This window comes from Acanthochromis polyacanthus, chromosome 11 (genome assembly GCF_021347895.1).
Source record: "Acanthochromis polyacanthus isolate Apoly-LR-REF ecotype Palm Island chromosome 11, KAUST_Apoly_ChrSc, whole genome shotgun sequence".
NCBI lineage: Eukaryota > Metazoa > Chordata > Actinopteri > Pomacentridae > Acanthochromis > Acanthochromis polyacanthus.
The window spans coordinates 27,424,241-27,439,576 of NC_067123.1; the positions used below are offsets into that span (position 1 = coordinate 27,424,241).

The following is a 15,336-nucleotide window of genomic DNA, read 5'->3' on the forward strand; positions in this document are numbered from 1 at the left end:
TTGAAGAATTGTGTTTTGTTTTTTGTTTTTTGCATTTTGTTGCACTTGTGTAAGGATCCTCAAGAGCCACGAGTTGGGATTGTGAGGGAAATACATTTTTTTTTAAATGGCAAAGAAAAGCTAGGGGTCATGAGCTTACATGCAACCTCCCTTTGATTTTTATTTTTGCTTTATTGGACTTCCTAATGTTATTTATTTTTGTTCGGTGTAAAGAGAAAAAGAGCCCTTTAGTATTATTTGACACACCTCCATCTTTGTGTGGGGAGAAGGTTGATGGAGAAATGAGCGTCTCGGCCCTTTTTTTTCAGCCCATACATGCAGTTTGCAAGCAGCGAGCCATGTTGCTGTTACAGACTGTTTCCAATTTTTGTGTTCTTCTCACGAGGAGGTGTTTTATTTTCTCAGCGAATGTAAAGTCAATCAGTCATGCAATAAGGGCGGAAAGAAGGACACACGGTTTCTTTATTGAAGAACAAAGAAACAAACATCACCGTTTTTTTTTCTTTCGATGTCATACATTCCATGCTGCTCCAGTTCGAAGAAATAAATAAAAGAATTGAAATATAATGAAAGAATATCCTTCAGTTTTAATTGTCAGAAACATTCAACATGGTCACACAATTAAATACAAGACAGTTATAAAATTTTTAAAAGTAAAAATATTATTCCTTGCTATTATTTAATAGATAATCCTGGTATAACAACCAGAAGGTGAAAAATCAGATATATTTTAAGATAATTTGCACCACAAGAAAGGGCAAATAAAGCAAAAATGTCCAACAATAATAAACAATGGATGGTCATATATTTGTATTTTTTGCTTATATATAAAGTAGAATCATTAACCATAATTATAATTCAATTCCAAAAAGGGAAGTGGCCGCAGTTAAAGTCAAATATTTGATAAAGGCTACTTGATTTTTTTCCCCTTTCCTCTTGATTCGACGTGTAGAAAACTCTCGTGTGGCCCTTCTCCCCTCCTCTCATCTGCGTGGGCACATCCATAATAATAAAATGTCACCCGGGCCCTTCTGGAGATTCTGCAAGAAGACAACAAGCCAAATGAGAAATCGTTTAAAAAATAATTCGCTGATACGTTCAGTCAGTCAAAGCGGTCAGAGAGGATGCAGAGTGAACTCGGATCATAACGGAGCTCGTTTGTGTCATTATTCTGCGGATTTGCAGACGCCAGACAAAAGCCAGCTCAGTCCAAACGACTCGGTTATGATTCAGGCTGGAAATGATCAGTGAAATGCTGGAAATCTGCAGTTTATTCGTCTCTGTGTGTTTTGACAAAAGTGCATGCAAGGTTGCAATGAATTGATATTTTTTTGTCTTGTTTTTTTCATTATTTTCAATATTTTTTCGAATTTACAATCTAAATACAAGACAAAACAGGCACACCTCAGATTTAGTTTTGTACATCTCTGCAAAAAAAGGAGAGACTATATTCAATCCTGCATATCTCAACGTTTTCTACATTTCTCCTCAAATGTGCAAAACCATTTCTTTACAATGATGTTGCAGCATGATTTGTAACCTGATTTGTTCTCGCTGATTTTGCACAAAAATCATTTTCAGCCCGAGCTGATTGATACATGCGGGCACGAACATTACCAGGCCTGACATATGGTTAGCAGGGAAACCTAGAACAATTGAACCATGGAGTGTCACAGCAAAAAAGAAAAAAAAAAAAAAGTCTGATGCAGAGAGTGTTTCTGCATCCAACACAGACACACAGACACACACACTTTCAAACACCCGCACACAGCAAGATAATGATTTTACCCACATGCACTACACCCAGGTAGCGCATAAATAGCGTTTTAACTGAAACAGAACACTCGTGTTTCTTTCATTGCATTTAACTCCGTGGGAAAGTGGTCCTAAATCAATCCTGCTATAAAGATAAGTGTGTAGGACAGGCTGGGGTCCACTAAATGCCGCCACCCACTCCTTTCCTAGCACACAAAGCCTGTGCGTAATTCCAAAAAAGCCATCCGTCTCTTCCCCTAGCAACTCTGTCCTTCAGCACACAGTCTGGTCCGCTCACAAGCCTGCTGCTAAACGAAAAGGGAAAAAAAATACACACATAGCTGTGTATAAAGCATTCACAATCCAAACATAAAAGCCAGGTGGGGGAAGCTGCTTCGCCCCTACACTCACCGTTGGCGCATTACCGCCCTCTCAGAAAAAGGAAACGGTCGCATCTTGTGCAGCTGGATTCTTATTTGTCTTTTTAAAACATCCCTCCAGCGACAAGCAGACTCTAACTGCGAGCAGAAACGGGTTCTAATCTGAGTGGCCAGTGTTTCTCGCCGCTTCCTGGCTGCATTTGATCCGGGGGAGAGTTAGAAGCCTTAAATGTGTTGTGAGGGCACCGAGCTGTCAGACCTTTTGGCGAGTAAGATTGATCGCGCACAGGCTTCCAGGACTCTTTGTTTGGTATATAAGCAACAAACTGAGAGAGAGGCCTTCCACTTCTCTTCTTCCTTCTCCTGCTCACTAAGCCATATTTTTTTTCTTTGAATGAAAATACAACACGTACTTGCCTGACGAAAAACATCCCAAATGTGGCTTTCACAGATTATTCTGGAAGAACTATGAAACCAAACACGGCGGGGAAGAGCAATTCAATAACAGCCCCATCTACATAATAACGCTGCAAATGGATTCGTTGTAAATGGTCGATTGTAACTGTGTTGATGTTTGCTTCGTTGCAATTTCAGGTGAGAACTGATAATGGATATACAGTGGGAAGCCTTCCTCAGCACTGTAGCCAGCGTCCCTCCAATAAATCCTGCTTTAGCCTTGTGACTTCCCGCTATTACCATGAAAACAAACCCATTTCTAACACTGGGATGACACTTAAGAGAAGGCAGGAGTTATTGTGGCTTTTAGTTATCGAAAATTCTCAACCCCAAAAGCAGAAAAGGAAACAGCTCCTGTGTGTTTAATCTCGTGTTTGTGGGGAGGTGCACGCACAGGGGCGAGCATGACCTGGTTACAAAACTGACCTTTAGTGGAATAAACGAAAATCTTACGTGCTTTAATATGATAGATTTACAATGCGCGTAATGGCACATAATAAAACAAGACTGTTTGTGGGTGCGCACAGGCGTGTGTGGCCGTTTTACAACTTTCTGCACAATAGCTGTAAACGTTAAACTGCTGTTATGGGATGGAACGGTCTGAACGTGTCATATCCGTCAGTATTAAGTGAATGGATGGGCTTTTTATTGCAACACATGCCAATGGACGCACTGCATATGTCATTATTATGCGTCTTTAAAGACCCTCATGTATTCTGGTGTCTCCTCTCAGTGAACAGACTGGATTGTTGGGTTTGTTTCTGTCGAGAATATCATTTTTGGGGGGTTATTTCCACCTCTGAAGTCTTGCCTATATGAATAGCTACTGGCGTGAAATGTGTGTGTGTGTGTGTGTGTGTGTGTGTGTGTGTGTGTGTGTGTGTGTGTGTGTGTGTGTGTGTGTGTGTGTGTGTGTGTGTGTGTGTGTGTGTGTGTGTGTGTGTGTGTGTGTGTGTGTGTGTGTGTGTGTGTGTGTGTGTGTGGTGTGGGGGCGTTCTCGACTGACATCCTCAAACAATACGAGAAAGAGGAGTGCACGAATCCGCGCACCCTAGGCTGGGCTCCTTCCCTGTAATAGTGAGCGTCAGCCATTCTTAAAAACACACATTTTGTAGCTTAGTGGACTGGACTGGAGGGGCGAGAGGAGGATAAACTCAGCGGACAAAGATGTAAATAAAACAGTCGTGCCCCAGCTGTGCGCGGCGTTCTTCACCAAGAGTTTTTGGATCAATCAGGCAGACAGTGGCTTCTTTTGATTAAACCCCAAATTGTCATTGGGCAGAGGTAATCATGTGACAGGCAATTCGGTCCAATTTCAACCTTGTCTCCATGATTCAATAGTTTAATAGTAGCTCGGTCCCCACACGGCCGTAATCAGTGATATAGAAAAAAATACACCACCAGGAGAATTTTTTTTCCTTCAAATGATTTTTTCTTTCTCGTCATCACTGAGCCGCCAACATTTATAAAAATACGCGTGCAAACTTTCCTCGGCTCTCAGGGAGCGGAGATGAATTACGAATTCGAGCGAGAGAGCGGTTTTATCAATAGTCAGCCGTCGCTTGCTGAGTGCCTGACATCTTTCCCCCCTGTCGCTGATTCATTTCAAAGTTCATTCAATCAAGAGCTCGACGCTTTCACGCCCGACACTGATTCCTCCTCCCTTTGAGCAGACCATTCCCAGCCTGAACCCGGGCAGCCATCCGCGGCACGGCCGGCCCAGACACAGCCCCGACGGATGCAGCCGCTGCCCCACCGCCTCTTAACCCCCGGACGTACCCTTGGATGCGGGAAAAGAAAGCGTCGAAGAGGAACCACCTGCCGACTTCCACCGCTACGACCATCTCCAATGGACCTGTGTGCTTCTCCCCGAAGGTGGGTGATTTCAAACTGAGGAAATCTTCACTATCTGTTGCTAAACTCAATCCCTACTAAGGCCGCTTCTTGCAGGAAAAATAGGCTTTGGTGTAGTTTATTCTGGCAGATTTATGATTATCACTTTGCTGTGATTGTGTGTGAAGGAAGGGAAAAAAGTTTGGGTAAAGTTTGGTGATGTAAGATGATTTATTCCCCGAGCCGAGGCAGAGTTTTGATGTGTGACAGTAATGAAGAGTGATGGAGTGCCTTTACCGAGGAGGGCAGCTGGAGCATTCATTAGTACCCCACACTAGCCTGGACCTCACTGCTTTAATACTGTGTTTGGTTCAAGCTCATGCTGGACGATATTTAAGTGAAAAAAAAACACAATCTGATGAGCATCTTTTACGCAGTGATGATTCTGGGATAAGTATGGGTCAGTGGCTCCAGCGGCCATTTTGCTGCAGCATGTTGTGAGTCTCCTCTCTGGTGGGCTGTGATAGCGTTTTTAAGATCCACGGGCAGCGGGGGTTATGTAACCCACGTTCTAATGCCTCCCTACCGCCGCTTGCTTCTTTCCAGGCTGCTGAGATCTTGGAGAGCAGTGGGGAGGAGGAGGAGGCTCCCGGCGGCTGAGAACTGCGTACACCAACACGCAGCTGCTGGAGCTGGAGAAGGGTTCCACTTCACAAGTATCTGTGCCGGCGAGGAGGGTGGAGATAGGCGGCCTGCTGGACCTGACCGAGAGGCAGGTCAAAGTGTGGTTCCAGAACCGGCGCATGAAGCACAAGCGCCAGACGCAGAGCAAGGAGAACCACAACGGGGACGGGAAAGGGCCGGGGCGCCGAGGACGGCATCCACAGCAGGACGAGGAGGACGAGGGGCCTGTGTACGAGCAGAGCGGGGCCCTGCTGGAGAGAGATACTGCTCCTTTCAGAACAACGCGCAGCAGCAGCTCCACATGGAGAGTCCATGCAGCTTTGGCTGCTGCGCCGCTGAACAGCAATGACAAAATCTGAAACATTTTCCCACCCGTCCCCACTGTTCCGGGCTGCATGTCAACAATGGGCCCCGGCTCGGCATCTGGCCGGACAATGGCGACAGTCCCCCGGCCCTGGATGTTTCTTTACACGATTTTCAACCTTTCTCCTCGGATTCCTGCCTACAGCTCTCCGACGCAGCCTCGCCGAGCCTCTCAGAGTCTCTGGACAGCCCCGTGGACATCGCCACGGACGTTTCTATTTTTTCTCGAGTCTCTAACTACAATCGACCTGCAGCATCTGAACTATTAACTAAAATCAATCACATTAACTTTCTTTTCTTCCTCTCGGGACATTAAATAACAGGCTACGACGGTATTAACTCTGATGTTATTGTTATTCGGCAATTTATTCTGTTGATATTTGACTTGACGATTTAATACAAGGTAGGAAATGAAATCACTGTAAATAGCTCTACTCAAACGTGGCTTGTAATTACCATAACAACCCTGATCTCTTGGAATGGAAATTATGAGTGTTGTGATAATTATACAATACTAGGCTATGGAACTTGGTCGTTTTTATTTTTGTATAGCTTCCAATGTCTTGGATATTTTTGTTAGAATACAATTACTTGCTACAATCTTTTTTTCTTGTGTTTGAGTCGTTTCTTAAATTTTCCAGGCGATTTTATTTTATTTTATTTCATTTATTTATTTTTTGCTCTAGTATTACTGTGGAATTTGCAAACTTTTTAAAAAATAAAAAGAAAGTAGGTCATGTCCAGATTAGACATTATGCAAACTCACAAACAGGTTGGTAATGATATAAATAGACTAGTTTGCATTGAGTTGTTAAACACACACACAACATTGAATTGTACTTAATGTAGATTTTATTAAACGTAATTTTGGTTGTTTTGAGAAGTTTTTTTGACAGAAAAAAACAGAAGCTAAATGTTTATGAATACAACTTAACTTTTTTTAATTTTCAGACATTATTTTAAAATACTTGAAAAAATTTGCAACTATTTTTTGATGCAAACAAGCAACATTTGGTCGGTTGGAATGTCTTTAGAGTTACTCACATTTGACAAAGGGCTCATTTATGCTGCCCAGAGAATCACTAAAATAGAATGTTTCCATTTTCACCTTCACATTTAATACTTTTTCGAGAGAGGGAGAGAAAAAGCAAATACGCCAGCATGGATCTGTGCATGAGAGGGCTCTTAACATTGTGTGCATGTTGCAGGCAATAACCCGAGCCATGTTTGCCTTCAGGAGCTCATAATCACTCCGTGGCATGAATGAGACGGACATTAAGGAGACCAAATTGTGGCGTAATGTGCACAAATAAACCCCACTTACTTTTCATACGGGATCCCCAATTCCTGGGTTAAAAAGGGGCTGAGTCTCCACCACCATCTCTGCGTGCGTTTGGTAATAATTCATTTTTATAGCTTGTTTAAACACGGCTCTGGCTCGCGACAGCAGCAGCAGTAGTAGCAGCCTGCTCAGGTTATGAGTGTGCGCACTTTCCCTCGTGTGCTCCAGAGTAGCCCAAACTCAAACAGACTGTTGTGGACTAGATGTGATTTATCAGACAATAATTACTAAGAATAGCTTGCAGAGATCATCACGGTGGCTTAGTTTATCAGACAGTAAGTGTTTGAGGGGGATTTTTATGTTATTACTGGAGTAGCAGTCATAGTTGCACTTTAAAGTCTTTACTTCTGTAGAGGGATTATGAATAATTTTGCTCTGTTTTACTGCACTTGATTCGACTTATTGGGTCATGTTATTACCAGGTGCACGGTTTAACTCAATATGTTTGCCCGGTGTGAAAATGGCACGAACAACCACCGTTGCGACGCCAGCCTGCACCGATCGATTCACAAACTCATCTACACGTGGCGAAATTCATAGCTCGAACGTTTATCGAATAATCCGGAAGCCATAAGCAGCTCATCGACTGGCTGGACACTAGCCTACTGGGCAAAGTGGCGTGCGTGCGTGTGCGAAATAAAGGAGGAGGGGTGGGTGGGTGAGGGGTAAAAGTGGGGGCAGATCTCGTTCTCCTGCGCTCTGACTGACCACAGGGCGAGTATAACCGAATCATTCCGAGACAGCGCGCCTTTTCTGCACACATGTGTTGGACACAAAGAGCCCAAGAGAGCTCCAGAGGCCTGGCGAAGTTTCCACACAAAGGCAGGCAGGGCAGGATCCACTGCGCCCACTCACTGCTAATGCAGAGGCAGCTGGGTAGAGAGAGAGAAGGGAGAGGGGCTGGTGAGGGTGGGGGTATTGACCCCACTGCGCTTTTTTTAATTCCCCCCACTGCTGGCAAGTTTGCATCAGCTCTTGAGCTTGGAGCTATGAAACTTTCAAATCAAACTATTTTGAGCATAGGCTATTCATATTTAACCTTTATCACATCTATGTGCCTAAAGTGTTTGTGGTTGAGGAAAATTAACACGAAAATCTCCAGAAATCACACTGCTTTTAAAAATGACTAAAGTAGAAGTGCAGAAGTATATTACAATACAGTAAAGTACTCATTTGGAAGGAGAATGTCAAGTGTAACATTACACACCACATATTATATTGTCAGATTATGATTACAAGTTACATCTTAGCAGAATGTAGTTAGGCTTTTGAGCTAGAAGTAATACTGTGCAATATTTCTCTCTGGCATATATCTGGAGTAAAGTGTGAAGTAATATGAATGGAAATACTCCACAAAGTGTCTAACTGCTTCAAAGCTGTTCCTAAAGTCATCCTACTTGCTTAACTACAACACACCTGCGCGTAAAAAGGTTCTTTGACATCCAAAGCACCAAAACATCGTGATATAACCTACATAGACTACTTTATGCTCCAGAGGCACTTTGAGTGTCTGACCACATGCAGCCTTTGGGGGCGCTCGTCCCTCCACACCATCTCCTCTTCCTCTCCCCCTCCTTCCTCCTTCCTTCTCTCTCCTCCTCCTTTTCTTTCCTTCCTCAGTGAGAGGTTGGGCATCTGCTCTCGCTGCCGCAAGTCTCCCACGCACACTTTCCCCTCGCTCTCCTTTTTACTCGCTGCTTTCCGTGGCCTTATTTCTCCAATCAGCTTTATTTGATGAACTTAACAGGATAATCAGCCCACACTCGCACCCCGGGCTACGCGAGGCGCATTAGCTGCACGACGCATTATCAGATCATTTGATCACTATACATGCATAATGATACATGTGGGAGTGGAAATCAGGGCAGATAGCAAACCCTGTGACCGAGGAGAGAAAAGAAAAATTAATACCACATCATCTTAATGTTTAATGTGTTGTCTGTCGTTTCATCACCTGTGACCCCCTGCGAGCAAAGAAACGCAGCCAAACAGTTCTAATGCAACCTTGACGAGGAGACAAAGTTGTTTAAAAGGATCTTTTTTGGTGCAACTGAAGTATTTCCTGTCTGTATCACGAGTTGAAATCTTCTTGGCTGTCCCTCACTGCTGTCCTCACTGTCACACTGTGACAAATATTTGCTCAGAAAATCCCTCTCAAGTGTTCAATCCGTGACACATTTCGCATCGGAATGGGACAGTGATAGCCTACAGATAGCCTGTGGCAGTGGCACTCACACTCCAAGACATCCATCCATCCTGCAGAGAATGATCCTGTTATACATATGACATCACGGCTGTTATGCGCGGGGCGAGTCCAGGCGCTCACAGAGGGCGGACGCACGCCCGAGTGCGCGCATACTCACATACACATACACAGACTCACGCATATTCTCTATTCCAAAAATACCGTACCTGAGGTCCAGAGTGCCAGGTTCGTCCTTGTGGTGAGGTTGGATGGGGTGAGACGTTAATTTCTCTTGCCGGTGGGAGAGAGCGCACATAGGGGGTTTCACAAGACGCCTCGCCTCAGTCCGCCCTCTGCTCCATGCGACCACCGGAGCTGTCCACGCCCGTCTGCCTCCCAGCTCATTGTTTGCTCGGCCAATACTTAGTGGCGACGCGCGTCACCTTGATCACGAGCGCTTGGAATTTAAAATAGCCACTCAAACACCAATCTATCAGCGGGCAGAAGGGATAAGGACAAGTACTCACTGGCTGACCCGGGCCCCACGTGACAACACCCGTTCATTGATATCGGGCAGTGCGACCCCCTCCCTCCTCTGATAAGCACAGAGTATAGGTAAAGGTTGGCACGGTCACTCAGGGTAAGAGGGGGAGAAAGGAAGAGACCTGAGGGTGTCTGTGCAGCGGACGGTCCTCGGTCCCGGTAGAACAATGCTATAATGAGCAGCTTCTTAGACTACACGGTGATGAGCGGTGAAGGCGGCTCATGCTCTGTCAGGGCTTTCCACTCGGACCACGGGATTACAACTTTCCAGTCCTGTGCGGCCACTGTCAACAACTGCGGGGCAGATGACCGTTTCATGGCTAGCAGGGCTTCTCCCTGACGGCATCCCTCACCAGCCGGGGTCATACCAGTCTACAGCGAGCTCTCTGGTCTGTCCTATGGGGCCCTTCCGGCCTGCAGCTCCAGCTATGGAGCCCAAAGTTTCTGCGCTACGTATAACCATTACGCGCTCAACCAGGAAGTAGACTCTTCAGCTGCAATTCCCCCAGTGCGGCCCAACTGATGTATTCGGGTAATATTTCCTCGTCAATGGTCTCTCAGCATCGCCATGGTTCAGTGCCGCCCCTCTGGGCCAACTGCAGTAATACACACGCTGCTATAGCGGCGGGCACGAGCAAGCAACCCCTTATCCCGGGTGCTCTAACCCCCTGTCACCGCTGCATGCAGCTCACCTGGAGGTTGTTGTTCACCTCTGTCTGAAGGCGCATCTTCTGCACAGACTTTTGACTGGATGAAAGTTAAGAGGAATCCACCAAAAACAGGTGGGTGCCAAGTGGTGTGTGCCTGTGTTGGTGTGAGTGAAGGGGCTGGACGTGGGACAAAGTCTGCAAACACAGCTGCCTTGTAAATGTTCTAACTCCTTGAAGTGGAGTGGTGTCAGGCAACGCTTCCAGATGTTTCCTGTATGGCACACTTTAATGCGCATGAACGTATAACGCATTTATACCAGTGTGTTAACTGTAAATTTTTTAGATTTTAGATACTTCCACAGTTACTAAATTCACGTAAAACGCAATGCATACATTAATGCTGTATTTAAGTATCTTTTCAGGCCTGTGTTGCTTCTTGTCTCAGAGTAGTTAATAATTGGCTGCTGCGTAAAGTTGCTCCAGCTGCGTAAAAGTTGATTCCTACTGAGAAAACACATGAGGTTGCCCCTTAGTTAATGCCATCAGACGACAAAACCGTTCAATTGATATCAGTGTGTTCACAGTGATCTGTTTTCTTATCTGCAGGAAGGTCTGGTGAGTATGGTTATGCTGGTCAGCCGAACACAGTCCGGACCAACTTCACCACCAAGCAGTTGACTGAACTGGAGAAAGAATTTCACTTCAACAAGTATCTGACCCGGGCACGCCGCGTTGAGATTGCTGCTGCGCTTGCAGCTGAATGAGACTCAGGTGAAAATTTGGTTCCAGAACCGGAGGATGAAGCAGAAAAGCGAGAGAAAGAAGGGCTGCTGCCAGCCAAGGCTCCATCCTCAGACCCGGGAGAGAGCACTCAAGAGAAAATGGACGATGCAGCATCTGAGAAGTCTATCTCAGCCCCATCCACTCCTTCTCCCACATCCTCCACGTTGTCTCCCACGGGGGCTGATCCTTACTCCTCCAACTGAGGACCGACTGCCTCTTTACCTCTTTGGACTTGGGCCTGTATATACCAAATTTCATACCAAGTGTATCAAAGCCAAAGTTTCTGTTGATGGATGCCATCTGTGGACATTTATGACGAATTAATGCACTATTTGGGAACTCTGGACAATATTATGGGCCACTTCTTGGCTAGAGATTTATTTTATATTGTGTAATATGTTTGCAAGAACGATAGCACTGCTGTCCAAACAAGTGTAGGCCATGGTTTAAAATGTGTTCATTTGCTTTTGAAATTTGGCGTAAAATGTGCAATTCGCCACGATAATGTTGTTGCAGGGGATACACAGTGCTACCCTTACACCTGCCCCTGACCAGTGCCGCTAAACGTGCTATAGTGTCAAGCTACAAATCTACACACACAAACGAATACCTCAAATATGCCAAGTCGTAATTCCCGACCACAGCTGGTTGCACTGGATGCGTTAATTGGGCATCACACAATCAACGAGATGACCTCGTTTATTAATCGTTACTGAGTGCATTGTTATAGTAGCTCCTTAATCACTGTCACTTCTGTGTTTCAGGTCCCTGTGTGTCGACTGTCTGAATGTCTGTTGTGTGAGATTTGCATGATGCGTGATGCTTTCATGTGTTTTTAGTGGGGCGCTGAGTTTTATCAGTTGCAGGACCGGTCTTTCATGGCTGTGTATGTTCCAGGCTTTTATCTGCTTGCTATTTAATCCAGTGGAGCACATACAAACTGTTTTGTCCAGAGAAACGTTTACGGGTCAGTCATGTCTATTAAAGTGCGTTTACCTCTCAAGCTTTTCCTCTGTGTCATTTCTGAGGGGAGAGACAGCGTTGGAGAGACTTGAACGCTGATTTCAACGCAAACATTCGCTCTAAATCTCATTTGTTTGGGCTCTGGAGAGAGAACAGCAAACTTCTGTTCGTTTCCCAACATCTGAGAAGCTGCAAGTGTCTGTTTTACTCACCCCAGAGTCTCTAAATGTATGCGGCCGTGCGCGCTCCCGTCCTGGGGCAAAGAGTTATTGGCATAATAAAGGCATGTTTATCCATGGAGAAGATGAGAGCGCGGACGTCAGCGTCATTTGTGATGACAACCTTATCGAGCTCTCGGCTTATTGAAGGGACAAAAAAGAAAGGCTATTGATTAAAACATCGAGGTTATGCTATCGACAGGGATGGAGCCCTACGGTCCTGTCAGCATCAACTCCTCAGCTCTCCAAGTTACATGGAAGTGTCATCATCCCCACCTGACGACGAGATGAAGTGTGAAAACTTGCAGCACCGAATGTCACAGTCAGCAATTGCATTCTAAAATGATTTCAACCTCTGTTTTGAGCACATTATAGTCTTTATGGATAATGATTTACAAACTGTTATCTTATGACATTGTCTTTAAAATCACCTTTGAGAGTCTAAACTGGGCCTTAAACTGGAACTTTGTGGAGTTTTGTTTCAGCAGCTCAATTCAAGGTAACCTATCCCCATTTCAAAGTAAAGCAGAGTTTCCTGATTCTTTAGTTGTTTTAATTCCTGGCGTGCAGGACGCGAGTCCATCTCACCATAAAAGGGCAAAGAAACGCCGAAAGCACCATGATTAATGAGCGACAGTCACCTTTTGCCGTGGATCCACCTGCAGGAGCTGCTGTATTTGAGCTGCGGAGCCCCGCTGAGGCTGCAGCCGAGGCATGCTCAGCCCAATTCAGCTACAACAAACACGGAAAAGGAGAGTAAGTTATGTGGACAATCTCTCTTTCATTAATCTCTGGTCAGTTTATTTTCTAGGTGCCGTGTGTTTTTGTGCATTCAGGTCAGTGTGTTTTGTATCAAACCTGACAGGGTTCGTTTTGGAACTACGGACACCCTCATTTTGTTGTTAGAGGGGTTGTTTCAGTGTAAATAGTTAAATATGTACACACTGAGACTTGTTGCTCAGGGGCCTGTTGGTGAGGCCAGACTGAACGAGAGTTCAGGTGGCTGTTTGTAAAAAAATAAAAAACGTTAAACGAATGCTCTTTGACCGTATAAAAAATGAATTATTTTATTTCAGACAATTAGCAATTAAAAAAAGCACAGTCTTCATCAATATTAATTTAAATTAATGTTGGTGACATATACTTTTTAAAATGTCCTTTGACAGGAGATTTAAAATGAATTGTTAATAATCCATCCATTCTCTATACGAAAATGTAGTTAGTTGCTGTGTTTTAGTATTTCTGATTTTTGGGGGTCAAATTGTTTAACACATGTTTAAATTGCTACAGGTCTGTTAAGAAATAACCGAATAGATTAGATTTGGAAGGTAAAAATAATGCAATTATTTGGAACAACTATGGTCCGATTATTTTGGAGAAACTATTATATATTTTACTCCTACAAAATTTGTTCTTGCTCTTATTAGAACTGATTTTTAACATTACTTTTTAGACTCGTCGAAATATATTTTACTGCTTCTTCGGTATATTTATATGTGACAATGACGGTTTTAAAACGTATTTTTAATTCCGTTAATTTCACAAAATTGTACTAACCGCCCCGTTTATATTTCCAAAGCGATTAGTCTGCACCACTGTTTTACCAGCAGTTACCAGTGTGTCGAAAATGATTTCTAAATATATTAATTTAAGGGTGTCACATGTGTCCTTAAACCTAAATTCGTATAAATTTATAGCCGAACACTAAAGAAAGTTTTTTCTTCCATATTTAACCACATTACTACTAATTTGTGTTTGTTACTTGGGGGGAAAAAACAAATATAGTCCAACGAAAAGCTTTATCTGTGCTTCTGAATACTCCCTTAGACCTCCTCAGGGACCCTTGGGTGTCCCTGGACCCCACTTTTTTTTAGTGAAAACTCTCTGAAACTCCCTCCACGCCTCTGTGCGCTGCAGCAGCCACACACAGCGAAACGCAGCTGATCCTCAAAAGAAATCTCAGGGTCAGTCCTCGGTCACGGTTTAAGTTTGTTGTCACAGAACCACCCAAAACCTAAACAACAGTTTACAGACCACGCTGGGCAAACAAGCACCTCAACAATGCGGTCAGTCATAGTCCAACACGGCCTGTTTGACAAAAACACCTTCAGACGAAGCAAAAAATTCTAGAAAAAGAGCTCAGCATCAGACGCTCCTCCACCGCTCAAATGTGACCCTGCGCGGCTGATGGTTTCCATTAGGGCCCTGAGATAAACACATGGACGATGACAGATGTTTGACTCAAACCATTAAGGTTTTGTCAAGGAGGAATAAATGTTTAAAGCTTCGGATTCAAAAGAGGTGATGCAGAAATTTTAAGGAGATTTCATTTCATGCGCGTGAAAGGACGTGCGCCTTGGAACTGTCACATTTGTGCCAATGTGAAATATAGCTTATATTTATTTTACTTTTTTAATGGACGTTGATCTGTAAAACATCTACAATTGTTAAAGAAAGAAATATGATTTTAGGCCGTTTCTTTAGCATAAAGGAAACTAGCGAATCTCATTTTCAAATGTATGAACCTAAATACCACCTACATTTAAATTGAATATTCCCATGAAGAAGTGGGGAAATATACAGATTCTAAAACTTTAGAATAGAATTTAATTATAACGTCATTATGCACGTAATTTAAGCTACTTCAATTAAATCATTCAGCTTGTTAAAATATTTAAATAACCTGAAATTATGAGCGCAATCATTAATAGATTTAATTTTAAAACAATTTAGATCGTAAAAAAAAAACGGCCTCCACAAAGCCTAATTAAGGAACCAATTTAAAATGATCAGCTTCTACCTAGCAAAGTGCATAAACTTTGTATCTGTGTTTTGTTGCTTTTTAACATCAATATTATATTTAATATATTTGTTTAAATATGAAGATCATTTAAATATCTCGAAGGAGTTTGCAAATATCATCACCTTTCTTTAGGATTTGTTTTTGGCATTTTCTTACCTTTAGGCTACTTTAATTCTTCTCTGCATACTGATAATTCTAATTTTGGCTTCCAATACAATATCATGACAGTGAAATCTTAATTACGATTATATTTTTGGACGGTGGCAGAGGCCATCTCACAACCTCACATCTTTTCCCCAAAAGCTGCATTAAAGCTATAAAACAGACATTTTAAAATGCTGTTTCCGTTGGTTAAAACTCAAGTTTACTTCAACTATC

At 43.5% G+C, this 15,336-nt stretch overlaps 2 protein-coding genes and 1 long non-coding RNA gene across 3 annotated transcripts; 2 read left to right on the forward strand and 1 right to left on the reverse strand.

The window, feature by feature from the left end:
• Positions 1 to 437: 437 nt before the first annotated feature.
• Positions 438 to 4,098, reverse strand: LOC110951227 (uncharacterized). Its single transcript, XR_002595710.2, has 2 exons — positions 2,167 to 4,098; positions 438 to 1,040 (listed from the first exon to the last, which is right to left on the reverse strand). It is a non-coding gene; the product is annotated as an uncharacterized LOC110951227 (long non-coding RNA).
• A 782-nt stretch (positions 4,099 to 4,880) lies between these two features.
• LOC127536107 (homeobox protein Hox-A2-like) lies at positions 4,881 to 6,986 on the forward strand. The gene is given in 4 exon segments (XM_051955581.1): positions 4,881 to 4,884; positions 5,040 to 5,456; positions 5,459 to 5,545; positions 6,982 to 6,986. Coding segments are annotated over 4 exon segments (513 nt in total).
• A 2,468-nt stretch (positions 6,987 to 9,454) lies between these two features.
• On the forward strand, positions 9,455 to 11,177 carry hoxa1a (homeobox A1a). Its single transcript, XM_022194189.2, is given in 9 exon segments — positions 9,455 to 9,875; positions 9,877 to 9,928; positions 9,931 to 10,058; positions 10,061 to 10,112; positions 10,115 to 10,237; positions 10,240 to 10,323; positions 10,798 to 10,940; positions 10,942 to 10,996; positions 10,999 to 11,177. Coding segments are annotated over 9 exon segments (975 nt in total). The 5' UTR covers positions 9,455 to 9,716.
• Positions 11,178 to 15,336: the final 4,159 nt, after the last annotated feature.